This window comes from Bos taurus, chromosome 13, assembly GCF_002263795.3.
Source record: "Bos taurus isolate L1 Dominette 01449 registration number 42190680 breed Hereford chromosome 13, ARS-UCD2.0, whole genome shotgun sequence".
Lineage (NCBI taxonomy): Eukaryota > Metazoa > Chordata > Mammalia > Artiodactyla > Bovidae > Bos > Bos taurus.
The window spans coordinates 20,031,115-20,047,888 of NC_037340.1; the positions used below are offsets into that span (position 1 = coordinate 20,031,115).

The following is a 16,774-nucleotide window of genomic DNA, read 5'->3' on the forward strand; positions in this document are numbered from 1 at the left end:
ATCCACAGATTCAGTGTAATCCCTATCAAGCTACCAATGGTATTTTTCACAGAACTAGAACAAATAATTTCAAAATTTGTATGGAAACACAAAAAACCTTGAATAGCCAAAGCAATCTTGAGAAAGAGGAATGGAACTGGAGGAATCAACCTGCCTGACTTCAGACCATACTACAAAGCTACAGTCATCAAGACAGTATGGTACTGGCACAAAGAGAGAAATATAGATCAATGAAACAAAATAGAAAGCCCAGAGATAAATCCACGCACCTATGGACACCTTATCTTTGACAAAAGAGGCAAAAACATACAATGGAGAAAAGACAATATCTTTAACAAGTGGAGCTGGGAAAACTGGTCAACCACCTGTAAAAGAATGAAACTAGAACACTTTCTAACAGCATACACAAAAATAAACTCAAAATGGATTAAAGATCTAAATGCAAGACCAGAAAGTATAAACTCCTAGAGGACAACATAGGCAAAACACTCTCCGACATAAATCACAGCAGGATCCTCTATGACCCACCTCCCAGAATATTGGAAATAAAAGCAAAAATAAACAAATGGGACCTAATTGAACTTAAAAGCTTTTGCACAATGAAGGAAACTATAAGCAAGGTGAAAAGGGAGCCTTTAGAATGGGAGAAAATAATAGCAAACAAAGCAACTGACAAAGAATTAATCTCAAAAATATACAAGCAGCTCATGCAGCTCAATACCAGAAAAATAAATGACCCAATCAAAAAATGGGCTAAAGAACTAAACAGACATTTCTCCAAAGAAGACATACAGATGGCTAACAAATACATGCAAAGATGCTCAACATCACTCATTATCAGAGAAATGCAAATCAAAACCACAATGAGGTACCATCTCATGCCAGTCAGAATGGCTGCTATCAAAAAGTCTACAAACAATAAATGCTGGAGAGGGTGTGGAGAAAAGGGAACCTCTTACACTGTTGGTGGGAATGCAAACTAGTACAGCCACTATGGAGAACAGTGTGGAGATTCCTTAAAAAACTGGAAACAGAACTGCCATATGACCCAGCATATACCTCCCACTGCCTCGCATATACACTGAGGAAACCAGAATTGAAAAAGATGCATGTACCCCAGTGTTCATCACAGCACTGTTTACAATAGCTAAAACAAGGAAGCAACCTAGATGTCCCTCAGCAGACAAAGGGATAAGAAAGTTGTGGTACATGTACACAATGGAATATTACTCAGCTATTATAAAGAACACATTTGAATCAGTTCTAATGAGGTGGATGAAACTGGAGCCTATTATACAGAGTGAAGTAAGTCAGAAAGAAAAATACCAATATAGTATATTAATGCATATATATGGAATTTAGAAAGATTGTAACAATGACCCTATATGCAAGACAGCAAAAGAGACACAGATATAAGGAACAGGCTTTTGGACACTGTGGGAGAAGGTGAGGGTGGGATGATTTGAGACAATAGCATTGAAACATTTATATTACCATATGTGAAATAAATGACCAGTCCAAGTTCAAAGCATGAAACAGGGCACTCAGAATCAGTGCACTGGGACAACCCAGAGGGATGGGATAGGAAGGGAGCTGGGAGGGGGGTTCAAGATGGGAGACACATGTACACCCATGGCTGAGTCATGTCAATGTATGGCAAAAACCACCACAATATTGTAAAGCAATTAGCCTCCAATTAAATAAATTTTAAAAGATCAGTAACTCAGAAAACACACTGGTTAACAAAATATTGAAAGTATTTCCTCTGAGAGAAACAACAAAAAATGTCTGCTGTGAAGTATATCTCAAGACAGATTTAGAACTGTACTGGATTTGACAGACTTTGAACTGTACTAGAGATGGAGCAGATGTTGACCAGGAGAGCCTTGAAATTGTGATGGAGGTTTAACACACAAGAAAACAAAGAAGGAAGATTACTTAAGAGAGTATCAGACTACAGTGCATCTCAGAGTCATTCAGGCCAATCAGGAAACCAGATTAAAAACTGTTCATTAGCAGAGTCATGGGTAAGGCAGAAATGGATTGACTCTGAAAGTGAAAGTCGCTCAGTCATGTCCGACTCTTTGCAACCCCATGGAATTCTCCAGGTCAGAATACTGGAGTGGGTAGCTTTTCCCTTCTAGGGAAAGATCTCTGGGGATCTTCCCAACCCAGGGACCAAACCCAGGTCTCCCACATGGCTGGCAGATTCTTCACCAGCTGAGCCACCAGGGAAACCCATGAAACTATAAATAGAATTGTAATAAATAGAAACTGCAGTATAATATATAAGAAATAATAGAGAAATAAGCCATAACGATTCATTTGAAAAGACCCTGATGCTGCTAGGAAAGATTGAAGGCAGGAGGAGAAGGGGACAACAGAGGATGAGATGGTTGGATGGCATCACCAACTCAATGGACATAAGTTTGAGTAAACTCCTGGAGCTGGTGATGGATAGGGAGCCCTGGTGTGCTGCAGTCCATGGGGTCACAAAGAGTAGGACACGACTGAGTGACTGAATTGAACTGAAGCCATAATGTAGTAGCTGTTACAAATATGGTAACTGGAGGGGAAAAAAGTGGCATCAAAACAGGTCATTCAAAAGGCACACATTTGAAAGGGTAGGCAAAAGTTGACACAGAAGAAAAGATGGAATGCAAGAATACTGAGACGGTCTAGTAATTTAATATAACACTTTTATCAGTTACTGGAGAAAACTCTAAACAAAACAAGAACCTTACAGACTAGGACAAAATATTTGCAAACAATGTGACCAACAAAGGCTTAATTTCCAAAATATACAAACAGCTCATACATCTCAATATTAAAAAAAAAAAAAAAACCCAAGCAACACAATCAGAAAATGGGCAGAAGATCTAATAGACATTTCTTCAAAGAAGACATACAGATGGCCAACAGGCACATGAAAAGATGTTCAATATGGCTAATTATCACAGATATGCAGATCAAAACTACAATGAGGTATCACACATTATGCCAGGGAGAATGACCATTTTCAAAAAACCCACAAACAGTAAATACTGGAGAGGATGTGGAGAAAAGGGATCCCTCCTACACTGTTGGGAATGTAAATTAGTGCAGCCACTCTTGAAACAGTATGGAGATTCCTTTAAAAACTAAATATAGAACCCAGCAATCCCACTCCTAGGCACATATCCAGAAAGGAGGAAAACTAATTTGAAAAGGGCTGTGTGTGTGTATGACTGAATCAGTTTGATGTTTACCTGAAACTAACACAATATTATAAATCAACCATACTTCAATAAAAATTAATCTCAGTATATGGATATTTTTTTTAGTACATGACTTTAAAAAGCATTTTGAGAGTGACATTAGTCAGATGGCTGACTGGGAGAACATCCACTTTTAACACTAAATTTTTGCTACTGCTACTGCTAAGTCGGTTCAGTCGTGTCCGACTCTGTGCGACCCCATAGATGGCAGCCCACCAGGCCCTCCCGTCCCTGGGATTCTCCAGGCAAGAACACTGGAGTGGGTTGCCATTTCCTTCTTCAGTGCATGAAAGGGAAAAGTGAAAGTGAAGTCGCTCAGTCGTGTCCGACTCTTCACGACCCCATGGACTGCAGCCCACCAGGCTCCTCCATCCATGGGATTTTCCAGGCAAGAGTGCTGGAGTGGGGTGCCATTGCCTTCTCTGTAACACCACATAGCAACAGTAATTTGGCAGCTATCCATGGACAATAGTGCCTTTGTGGGATCCAGGAAGGAATTTGTGAACCTTAGTGGAGCTCAAGACCAAGAAAGGCCATTTTGCTGTGTGCGCTCAGGTGGCAAGCTTGCCAACTGTGGTCCTTGCTACAGACCTGGACTTGTTCTGCAAACAGTACATCCACCAAGGGTCTAGGAGGAGTCACACCCATCTTCTGTGGGTAGCAGGCCCTCCACCCTTGGTCTGGCTATGGACACTGTGTCAGCCTGTTATTTGGCTCCAGTCCCTTTCACCTGAAGAGCAGGGCTGATCCTGCCAGCCCAGGAATCTGCTGGGAGTCATGCCTGCCCATACCTGCAGCAGCAGCCATAGGATCTGGCTCCAGTCACATGCAACTACAGTACCAGAGCAAATCCCATCATCTCGATACCCAACCAGAGAAGATCTTCACTAGCCAAACCACACCCACTTCTGTGAGAACTTAGCACACCACAGATGTGGTGTGCTTCATAAATCAGTCAGGAAAAGGATGGTTCTTTTAGTAGATGGAACTGGAAAAAGAAAGACTCATAATATGGAGAAAAATAATATGGGATCCCTATAGTATGTCACATACCAAAATGACTTCTCATGGAGTAAAGTTTAAAACATGAAAAACAAAAGTATAAAATTAATAAAAATCAATGTAAAAGATACTTTAGTACCTTTTCTAAGGCCCCTAAACCTAAATCATAATAGAATAATTAATGTATTTCACTGTATCAAAAACAAAGATTTCTGTTCAACTGGACGATACAGATGTAGTTAATGGCATAGGTGGCTGAAAATATTGGCAACATTTAAAATCAGTAAGATAAATATCTAGGCTATGTAAGGAACCTCTGGCACATCAACACAAATAGATAATATATCAAACCCCTCCTTAGAATGGAATGCCTAAATTACTAAAAAGGTACATGGATAAAAATATATATGAAAGGACATTGTTTAAAGATGATGACAATTAGAAAAATACAGTTTGGAATAATGAAATGCCTGCCAGTTTATGCTCAACTGATTCGGACAGATTAGGAAGCCTGGTAACATCAAGCATTAGTGAGTGGTTGACTGATGGGCACCTTCGTGTACTGCCACTGAAAGTGCAAACTAAGTACAACTGCTTTGGGACAGCTGAGTAGAACTTCAAGAAAAAAAACTATACCCTAGCCTGGCGATCACTCTTGTGGGTATTCACCCTGCAGACATGGAAAAGGCATGTGGTTACAAATAATTGGATCCTACTCTGCAAGGGAACTGGATGATTAGAGCATTAGAATGAGATGCATCAGTGAGAAACAATGGCTCAGACATACTTCCAACTACAGAATAGTGCTTAAAAAACTAAGGCTGTTGAAAAGAAAAGCGCAAGAGATCTACAGTAGCACATTATTTATGCAAACTTAAACTACTTCCATAACAAAAGACATGACATTTTTTTCAAACTTCAAATTTATCTAAAGACACATTAAATCCATTAGAGTGAACACCTGTAGCTGAGTAGCAAAGAAGTGGGAAAAGGATAGGGACAAACGTTAATAATGTAGAAATGAGAGAGGGAACTTGAGTAAACTAATGATGATAACACACCACAATGTTAGTATGATTAGTTCAACTCTATCTCCCTTCGTTTTACCCACAAACAATAAAAAGCAAGGTCAGAAGTAAACACATTCACAATTCATTCAAGGAAAAGTTACTCAGTATTGAATTTTTATCTATTTGAGTACAGAACAACACTGACCATTGAAGGTTACTGTTTTATGTAAAATTTTAACATTAAAATTAACAAAATCTAGTAATAGGTAGAAAATTCAGTGATATCTCTGAATTCACATCAGTTTATTATGCTGTTATTTAAAATTTTTTAAATTAAAATTTAAGAAAATAAGTTGCTAAAATTAAGTGAGCCAGAAAAGAAATTTTGTTAATACTCTTACCTGAATGTGACTCTGCTCTATATTTTCTCTGGAAAACAAATTTATAAATTCTTCTACAAGTTTATAGAGTCTTTGTTCCTCTAGAATATTTTAACGCGTTAGATTTTCATTTGTTTCTAAACAAATTAGCAAATTACCTTGAAAAATTATAATTAGAAAACAATGTTAAACCTTTCTCATGGGTAAAATATTCACAACATAAAAATCAATAATTTTAACTACTTTTAAGTATACAGTCTGTTTTCTATGAGTCTGTTTTGTAAATAATTTAATTTGTATCATTTTTTAATATTCCAAATATACCTGATATCATATGGCATTTATCTTTGTTGTTTGACTTACTTCACTCCATATAGATAATCTTTTGCTTTAGAGAAATCAGTTGATAGACTTCTGGGGGTTCTTTTGTAACTAACTCTGTTTTTCTTCATGCTGTCTTTAGTATCCTCTCCTTAACTTTTGCCATTTTAATTATAATATGTCTTAGTGTAGACCTGTTTGGGTTCATCTTGTTTGAGACCCTCTGTGCTTCCTATACATGGATATCTGATCTGTTTCCTTCTTTAGGTTTGGGAAGTTTTTAGGCATAGTTTCTTCAAACACATTTTCAATCCTCTTTTCCCTTTCTTCTGGGAGTCTCTCGGTCTGAACAAGCTTATAGTTTTCAAAGGGGAAAGTTTGGGATGGGCTTGTGGGGAGGGATAAATTAAGAGTTTGGGATTAGATACAAACTACTATATATAAAATAGATAAGTAACAATGCTCTACTGTATAGCACAGGGAACTATATTCAGTATCTTAAACTAAAATGGAGAGGAGTATGGACAAGCATATATACACACACACCTACATATAAGTGAATCACTTTGCTATACACCAGAAACTAACCATTGTAAATAAAAAATGATTAAATATTTTAAATCAAATTTTAAAGTGTTATATATAGATATGTATACTATACAAACTTATGTATTCATAAATCCTAAATGTAATTCACCTTTCTATACACATAGTCAGTTAACATTTGTTTCCCTCACTAGATTTTGAGTTGATGAAATGACAATTAGTTTACCCTTGTAAACCTAACAGCACTGTGCCTGGACATAATAAATACTAAAGTTTTAATTGAAGGAATAAATAAATGGATAGCAACATAACTTGTTTTTCTGTCCAAATTCTTAAATATAGAATTTACTGTTCATACAAATACTCTCTGGGTGATTACTGAAAAAGTGATTTTACATATATACATGTTGCAAAAATAGTATGATTTCCTATCATACCCATTACCCTGGGGTTTATTCTAGACTTTCCATCTTGCTTATCTATAACTTCTTTCTCCAACAGTGAGAAACTTGGCTTTCACTCTCCATCAATGTTAATAATCATTTCTGATGCTGAGACTTCTTAGAATTAAGACAGTGAGGCCACTGTAACTGGATATACTTAAGGAGAGGCCAAATGATCATCTTTCAAATATTAAGTTGTGAAAGTAATTCTACATGGAGAACAATTATATGTTGTTTATGGTTTGTTACAAGTCATGCTCTAAAATCTAGGGTTGTTTAGAGAGATATATTCTACAAAATGAAGGTGGATAAAGTAGTATAAAATGTTATCCTCCCCCTACATCTCACATTCAGGTTTCACATTTATCAAATTAGTGATATTTGATATCAACAAATTAGTGTTGATGGAGTGTGTGTCAATACACATAAATGTTTATATAAAGACAATATTTATATATATAAATATATATCTGTGTATAAAATATATAAATCAGTGTATCACTGAGAGACACAAGAATGTGACAATGAAAATACTTTGCCTCTATCTTGGGTCCATAATGACTATATACTGAGCTCCTATGGGTTAAAGATTAAATTCTTACATGCAAATATTTAAATCCCTATTCACATTTTTTTACTAAATCAGTAGCCTATCAATATAAGCATGTTTTGAATGTTATACTAATTCTGGATTTTGGAAGAAAATATATGAGTATTGTTTTCATTTCTGTTTTGAAATGAAACTGAAAGATAAGGAACCAAAATTTTATTAATAATATTTAGAAATATTAGAAGCTGATAAAAATATTCAAAAAATAAAAGAAACCTTCACACAAAAAGAAATACTTGATTAGATAATAAACAGTCATGAAAATTCATCCATCTCAGGGCCAAAAGAGAAAACAAGGCAACAATAAAGATATTGGACTACTAACTCAATCAATACTTACAAGGTTTTTCCTCTTATTCTTTTCAATGTTCCTTTAAAAATTAATACCAATTAAACTTGATACTAATAATATTCCTACACAGAATAAATTCTTTGAATTTACAAATAATATCTTTTTTAGTTCAGTTAAAAGCTAACAGTATGATTTGTAGTCTTACTAAGTTTAATAAATATTATATAAAGACTTTGTTCTGATCTCTTCAATGAATTTTCAGATTAATATAAAAAACTACAGCAAGATTTTTTTCTTAATTCATTTCCTCTATCTGGAAGTGTAACAAAGGTATGGAAGTGACTTTTTTCTACATAGTATCATAAAGAATAGATTTGCAAATAGTTGACACAAATAATTAAGACATTATCAAAGCATGTGGAGGAAAGATTTCATTTAATTGCTTTTATACCACACCAGAAGGCATTACAGGGACATGAATGAATTGAAGCAAGGTAGAATTTCGGCAGACAGCTCCTTTCTTAACATCAGCAACAGTGGCTATGATCTTAAAGAGTTTCAAATGTGTTCCAGATGGTAAAGAAGAGTTCTGAAAATAAACCAAGTTACTATATTTTTCATTTAATTGAACCTCTAATATACACATAAGCATTTCTTTCAGTTTTGTATATTCCTCATCATTACAGTAAATTTTACACTTGTTGCATAGCATTTTTCAAAATATTATCTGGAGCTTTTGGTTTTCAAAATCAATGATCTTTGTCTCAATGCTAGGAAGTTTATTTTAGCTGAACATTGACAAAAACTTCTTCCTTAAACAAAATTTAGTTGGGTTTCTCTAAGCCTTCTTTTCAACTAGGATTCATGCTTGGCCCTGTCCTTGGTCTGCCTTCAGCAAGAAGACTGTTAGGGTTATTTAGCAGGAATCCCCGACACTTGATGCCACCTCTTAGTAATGTCACATCCACTTACTCACTCACTTACTCTGCTCACTGGCTATAAACCCCAGCTGTTTCTGCTATATTTGGAGTTGAGTTCAACCTTCCTCCCCTATCACAATAGTTTCAAATAGTTTTCATTAAAACAAATGTCAGAATAATTTTTTTAAACAATATTGTAAAGCTGGGTATTATGGACTATGACTTTGTAATGGGATATATGTGCTCAGTTACTCATTTGTGTCTGACTCTCTGTGGGCCCATGGACCATAGCCCACCAGGCTACTCTGTCCATGGAATTTTCCAGGCAAGTATACTGCAGTGGGTTGCCATTTCGTTCTTCTACATGGGATGTATACTAGAGATTAAAATCATGGACTTTATATACAGTCCAGTTTTATGGGTTCCCCTCTCTTTGCTTCTAATGTGCTCTACGATCTTGAACAATTTAAATGAGTTTCTTTCCTTGATCCTTGATGAAAACATGCTCTGAACTGATAGACTTAACCCATGAGACCATATGAACACAAGAGTCATTCATACATAGTTCTACCACTCTGACCCATCCCCAAACTGAAAGGTCTGGAATCTTATCCTCCTAAGATAGGGATTATGCTTGTGCCTTGTAGAACTGAACATGTTGACTGCCGGCACACAGCCCATAGCTTTCCATCTGCTACTCAGTCACCTGACTGGCTGTCAGGAAAGTGATAGGAGGGTAGGAAAGATATGGGAGAGAGAACAGTCACAATGCTTTTTCTCTTCCCAGTCTGTGGGTTCAGAGAGAGCAGTCTATGTCTCAGTGAAATGCTTGGTTGTGGGTTTCTGCCATTCAGTTAAAGCAATGATAGACTTCAAAGTGTTGGGCAGCTGCATGCACCAGGATTTCACTCAAGAAGCCATCAATACCCGTATTCACTGGCCCAGTGATTCAGCCATTTTTGTCAAAAATACAAATCCTGTAAATTACAGTTACCACCATACCCTCTTGCTTTTTCTTTTTCAATCATCCTTCGGATGTTGGCAATCTGATCTCTGGTTCCTCTGCCTTTTTTAAAACCAGCTTGAACATCCGGAAGTTCATGGTTCACGCATGGTTGAAGCCTGGTTTGGAGAATTTTGAGCATTACTTTACTAGTGTGTGAGATAACTGCAATTGTGCGGTAGTCTGAGCACTCTTTGGCATTGCCTTTCTTTGTGTCAGGAATGAAAACTCACCTTTTCCAGTCCTGTGGCCACTGCTGAGTTTAACTGCAATTGTGCGGTAGTCTGAGCACTCTTTGGCATTGCCTTTCTTTGTGACTGGAATGAAAACTCACCTTTTCCAGTCCTGTGGCCACTGCTGAGTTTTCCAAATTTACTGGCATATTGAGTGCACCACTTTCACAGCATCATCTTTTAAGATCTGAAATAGCTCAACTGGAATTCCATCACCTCCACTAGACTTGTTCGTAGTGATGCTTGCTAAGGCCCTCTTGACTTCACGTTCCGGGATGTCTGGCTCTAGGTCAGTGATCACACCATCGTGATTATCTGGGTCATGAAGATCTTTTTTGTACAGTTCTTCCGTATATTCGTGCGATCTCTTCTTTATATCTTCTGCTTCTGTTGGGTCCATACCATTTCTGTCCTTTATTGTGCCCATCATTGCATGAAATGTTCCCTTAGTATCTCTAATTTTGTTGAAGAGATCTCTAGTCTTTCCCATTCTATTGTTTTCCTCTATTTCTTTGCACTGATCCCTGAGGAAGGCTTTCTTACCTCTCCTTGCTATTCTTTGGAACTCTGCATTCAAATGGGTATATCTTTCCTTTTCTCCTTTGCCTTTTGCTTCTCTTATTTTCATAGCTGTTTGTAAGGCCTTCTCAGACAACCATTTGCCTTTTTGCCTTTTTTTTTTTTTTTTAACCTCAGGGATGGTCTTGATCCCTGCCTCCTGTACAATGTCAGGAACCTCCGTCCATCGTTCATCAGGCACTCTATCTATCAGATCTAGTCCCTTGAATCTATTTCTCACTTCCACTGTATAATCATAAGGGATTTGATTTAGGTCATACCTGTATGGGCTAGTGGTTTTCCCTACTTTCTTCAATTTAAGCCTGAATTTGGCAATAAGGAGTTCATGATCTGAGCCACAGTCAGCTCCCAGTCTTTTTTTTGCTGACTGTATAGAGCTTCTCCATCTTTGGCTGCAAAGAATATAATCAATCTGATTTCGGTATTGACCATCTGGTGATGTCCATGCGTAGAGTCTTCTCTTGTATTGTTAGAAGATCAAATTGCCAGCATCTTTTGGATCACTGAAAAAGCAAGAGCGTTCCAGAAAACCATCTACTTCTGCTTTATTGACTACACCAAAGCCTTTGACTATGTGGATCACAACAAACTGGAAAATTCTTAAAGGGATGGGAATACCAGACCGCCTGACCTGCCTCCTGAGAAATCTGAAGAAGCAACAGTTAGAACTGGACATGGAACAACAGACTGGTTCCAATAGGAAAAGGAGTATGTCAAGGCTGTATATTGTCACCCTGCTTATTTAACTTATATGCAGAGTACATCATGAGAAACGCTAGGCTGGAAGAAGCACAAGCTGGCATCAAGAGTGCAGGGAGAAATACAAATAACCTCAGACATGCAGATGACACCACCCTTATGGGAGAAAGCGAAGAAGAACTAAAGAGCCTCTTGATGAAAGTGGAAGAGGAGGGTGAAAAGGTTGTCTTAAAACTCAGCATTCAGAAAACTAAGATCATGGCATCCAGTCCCATCACTTCATGGCAAATAGATGGGGAAACAGTGGAAACAGTGGCTGACTTTATTTTTCTGGGCTTCCAAATCACTGTGATGATTTGGTGACTGTGGCCATGAAATTAAAAGACGGTGACTGTGGCCATGAAATTAAAAGACGCTTACTTCTTGGAAGGAAAGTTATGACCAACCTAGGCAGCATATTAAAAATCAGAGACATCACTTTACCAACAAAGGTCTGTCTGGTCAAGGCTATGATTTTTCCAGTAGTCATGTATGGATGTGAGAGTTGGACTATAAAGAAAGCTGAGCACTGAAGAATTGATGCTTTTGAACTGTCGTGTTGGAGAAGACTCTTGAGAGTCCCTTGGACTGCAAGGAGATCCAACCAGTCCATCCTAAAGGAAATCAGTCCTGAATATTCAATGGAAGGACTGATGTTGAAGCTGAAACTCCAATACTTTGGCTACCTGATGCGAAGAGCTGACTCATTTAAAAAGACCCTGATGCTGGGAAAGATTGAGGGCAGGAGGAGAAGGGGATGATAGAGGATGAGATGGTTGGATGGCATCGCTGACTCAACAGACATGAGTTTGAGTAAACTCCGGGAGTTGGTGATGGACAGGGAGGCCTGTGTGCTGCAGTCCACGGGGTAGCAAAGAGTCGGACATAACTGAGTGAACTGAATGCCCACACCCTATTTAAAAAGTCCATTTTATTTGCAACTGCGGTGTTCATTGACATACAGAAGAACAAAATATATTGAGAACTGTTTTCTAAATCAGAAAACAAAATCACATGATTCCCTTGCCTCGGGAATCTCATTGTGTAATCAACTAGTGTCTAGGGTCCTTCAAGTGAATATACTCTTTCTGTACCTGAAATCATTGCCCTGTGCAAAAAGTTAGCCACCAATATACAGAGGGGGGAAATATATTCCTCAAACCATGCCCCCCAAAAGTAATCTCATGTTCATCTTGAAAAGAAAAATAAGGATTTTTGCCTCTCATTAAATACTAAGTTGTCAAATGGTTACATTTAGATTACTATCTGCTCCTATTGATCTCTAATCTCCTGAACCAGCTAGCTCTATGATACATTTTGGAAGTAAATGTTTAGGACACTAACAATTTGACTTCAATTAGAGATTGTGACAAACAGAAAATGAAATGCTGGAGATACTCTTACCAACTGAATAAGCTTCAACAGCATTTTTATGAACATAAAATTTCTCTTCTACTACCTTATGGCCAGAGCGTGTTTATAAAGCTGATATTCTAATTTACGTAAGAAAACAGACCTCACATTAACCTTTGGTTTAGGCAGTCCAGATCTGTCTTTAGAAGCACCATTTTTAGACTAACCATAGCAAAAAATGTATTCAAAAGACCAGAGAAATACTCTCTTGAGGCTTTTTTAGCTTACTTACAGCATTAATATGATCTCTAGTAAGTTTTAAACTTTTGAGTGAATCACAATAAAAATCAAAGGAATTATTGGATTTCTAGAGGTTGTTAGATATTCATTCTCATAAGGGCGCCCTGACTACTCATTATCTGACTCTAAGATGAGACTTGCCTTAATTTTGAAGGCAACCAAAGACTTCCAGGAGAAGGCAATGGCACCCCACTCCAGCACTCTTGCCTAGAAAATCCCATGGACGGAGGAGCCTGGTAGGCCGCAGTCCATGGGGTTGCTAAGAGTCGGACAAGACTCAGCGACTTCACTTTCACTTTTCACTTTCATGCATTGGAGAAGGAAATGGCAACCCACTCCAGTGTTCTTGCCTGGAGAATCCAAGGGACAGGGGAGCCTTGTGGGCTGCCGTCTATGGGGTCGCACAGAGTCGGACACGACTGAAGTGACTCAGCAGCAGCAGCAGCAGCAGCAAAGCCTTCCAACAGCTGTAGATCCTTTGCTTTTGCCCACTAATCCTGGCCTAATTTGAGCTATTCAGAGTCTGTAGTTGAAACTGACACTGCTGCTCAATGTTAAGGGCCATCCTGCCATCCTAAGAAGCATCATATCTTATCCAACAGCTCTGCTGAAATACTATTCCTGCTCCTACTTCTCCCAGGAGATATGTTTAGTTGTACCTATCATTAATCAGCAAAAAGGTTTCATATATGTCATCTTATGGAGAGCTCACTGCTTTTCCAAGTCCTGATTGGTTGTTGAATCATTCATGAGTTGTGCTGTCCAATATAGAAGCCACAAACCACATATGGCTATTTAGATTTAAACTAATTAAAATAAATAAAATAAAAAGTCTAGATTCTCAGATATACTAAACACATTTCAAGAGCTCAACAGCTGCATATAGGTCATAGCTTGCATACTGGAGAGCACAGACAAAGAACACTTTCATTATCACAGGAAATTCTGTTGGGGAGTGCTGTGGAGGTCAAGCCATGATCACCATGAACAACATGGTTTGGGAGAAGGAATATTTACATGGATCCAATACAGACTGAATCTATTCATTGGGCACTCCTTTTCCATAGCTACAAGATCCAGATTAAAAACAAAACAGCCACAACCATTCATGGATGGACTGAGGTATTCATGGATTTCCTTTATATCATCAGATAATAAGCATTACAGTTCTCAGCTCTGGCTGCACAGTATAATTAGTAGCTTTTAAAGCACCTTGCTGCTGCTGCTGCTGCTAAGTCACTTCAGTTGTGTCCAACCCTGTGCGACCCCATAGATGGCAGCCCACCAGGCTCCCCCATCCCTGGGATTCTTTAGGCAAGAATACTAGAGTGGGTTGCCATTTCCTTCTCCAATGCATGAAAGTGAAAAGTCACCTTAGGTGATTCCTATTTTGTAGACAAGCTTGAAAAGCACTGATTTAGCACATATATCAGCTCATCTAATCAAATAATCACATAATTAATGAATAAATTATATTCACTATTATCTGGATAGTCCACAGAAGCAAACTGAGAGGCTAGACTGGGTCCACCAATCACCACTCATGGGGGCAGGATGCTATGCTGAACTTATGTTGGAAAACTAATTTTGCATTGCTCACATTCCAATTTTTGGCAGCTTTCAACAATTCTCCTATTCATTTCTGCATAATTCTCTCCAAAACCTTCACAAAAATTATTAATACACATAATTTCTATGTTACCTCTTGGATCTTTCTCAGTTTCAGACAATAATCAGTAATTAGTGAAGAATCACTCCATTTATCTTCTCTTGATTGATATTTTATGCTCAGTTCATGATTTCTTCTTGCCATATAAGTTGTACATTTTTTACTACAGTATAAAATATAAATAATATCTTTATAGTGAGGAGTTATAGAAGATAGCCACTATTTCACTAATTTTATTCCACTTTATATTGTTTTTGTAGAAATCCAATTTTCCTTATTAAATACTGGTACAAAACAGAACTCCAAAATACTTAGGTCAATACTACTCATTGTTCAAATTCTTGCTGGAGAAATACAGTAACATTTAAGGCACAAAAGGATTATATAGAAGTTTAAATACCTATATCAGTAATAATTCAGATTGGATTTAAGGCTATTTCATCCAATAATATTTATGCTTTCCAGGGCACAGTAAAAAAAGTGGTTAAAAATACTATCTTAATTATTATTCAAGTTGCTAATAACACTGATTATTACTTGTAATATTATATGTAATATGTATAATATTACACATTATGGTAAGATTGCTATTAACAATGTTATTAACTTTTGTTGTCAAGAAGCACATTTTTAAAATTCTATCACTTGTACTTTATGCAATTACAAACTCCACAGAATATACTACAACACATATCAATTAGATTATTATCATGAAAGTCAAAGTTTCTCAGTCATGTCTGACTCTTTGCGACCCCATGGACTATACAGTCCATGGAATTCACCAGGCTGGAACACTGGAGTGGGTAGCCTTTCCCTTCTCCAGGGGATCTTCCCAATCCAGGAATCAAACCCAGGTCTCCTGCACTGCAGGCGGGTTCTTTACCAGCTGAGCCACAAGGCATTTGCTTTTACTTCCTCTCTTTTTTGAAGTTGGTTGTGCAGTGTTAAAACATGACTATTTCAAATTAGGGGAATATTTTCATTATTAGCTATTTAAAGGACAACTGTAACTTTCCCAAAATTAGAAAACAGAAAATTCACTAAACCTCACCTGCTGCCGATCAAGGTCCTCCATGATTTGGGCCTACCCTGTTAATTCAGGGTCTTTCTCAGTATTGTTCAATAAACACCATTCACTCAAGGCAATGTTATTTTCATAAGGCTTCCACTCCTGCAATTTCATTGCTGTCTCCATAAGTTTGCTCACATTATTTATTTTGCCCAGAATTAATTTATTTTCAAAAGTATGGGTGGGGTGGAGATTTTCAGGCAGTTGTATATGGCACTTTAAAGGAAAATTGTTGTGTGATTAAAAAAATAGTTCTATTTAATTTCATTGTACTTGATATAATTTTTATTATGTGACATCATGAAAAATAGAATATTGTATATGAAATTAACAATGAAAATGGAAAAGAAGTACATAAATCTACCTATGTTTCTATAGAAATGGTTCTCCAATTTTACCCTGCATCAGAACACTCAGAGAACTTGTTAAACAAATTAAAGGACTTGAACCCCACAGCTTTTATTTCAGTAGGTCTGGAGTGAGGGCCAAGGATTTGCATTTCTAAATAAGTTCCTAGTTAATGCCCAGGCTGCTAGTCCAGGGACCACACTTTGAGAAGCATTTATACAGGAATCAAAAAGTTAAAGTTCACTACAATATTATTTTTTGGAATACACACAATGTATATGCTTAATATATCTATGGTTCTTCAAAAAATCAGTCAGTTTTAAATGAGAAATGAATGTCTGAGCTGCAAAAGGAACCAAAAAAATCAGCATCAGGAAAGAAATAGTGACAATTCCTTTTAGGTGAAAGACTTAACTCTGAGCTGATGGAGGCAAGACAGGATTATGAAATATCAATTACGTCCAATGATGTTTGTTGTAACACTGTTATAAACAGTGTTTGGAAACAATCAAAGTCCCCATTTAACAGAGGCCTAGTTAAGTAACATACCATTACTTTTACCTTTATAGACAGGTTTTCTAGTTGTAGCAATCACAGTGGGCAGAGTCTCTTCATGTTCAATATTCTTTTTTTTTAAGGTTGATCTTTTTTGATGCCCTAAAAAAAATGAGGATGGTCTTATAACCTAGAAATAACCTCAT

The 16,774-nt window shown here is 37.2% G+C and overlaps 1 protein-coding gene across 12 annotated transcripts in view; it reads right to left on the reverse strand.

The window, feature by feature from the left end:
• Nucleotides 1-8,279: 8,279 nt before the first annotated feature.
• CCDC7 (coiled-coil domain containing 7) overlaps nucleotides 8,280-16,774 on the reverse strand; it is a 266,671-nt gene continuing 258,176 nt past the window's right edge. For 10 of the 12 annotated variants that reach the window (XM_059892902.1, XM_025000934.2, XM_025000939.2 and 7 more), the window contains 4 exons: nucleotides 16,623-16,730; nucleotides 15,708-15,941; nucleotides 14,690-14,819; nucleotides 8,280-8,450 (listed from right to left, as the gene is read on the reverse strand). In XM_059892902.1, the coding sequence (XP_059748885.1) occupies nucleotides 15,922-15,941; nucleotides 16,623-16,730 (128 nt within the window). In that variant the 3' untranslated portion in view covers nucleotides 8,280-8,450; nucleotides 14,690-14,819; nucleotides 15,708-15,921. The remainder of the gene's footprint in view (nucleotides 8,451-14,689; nucleotides 14,820-15,707; nucleotides 15,942-16,622; nucleotides 16,731-16,774) is intronic. The other 2 variants (XM_025000938.2, XM_025000935.2) reach the window with 1 other exon arrangement.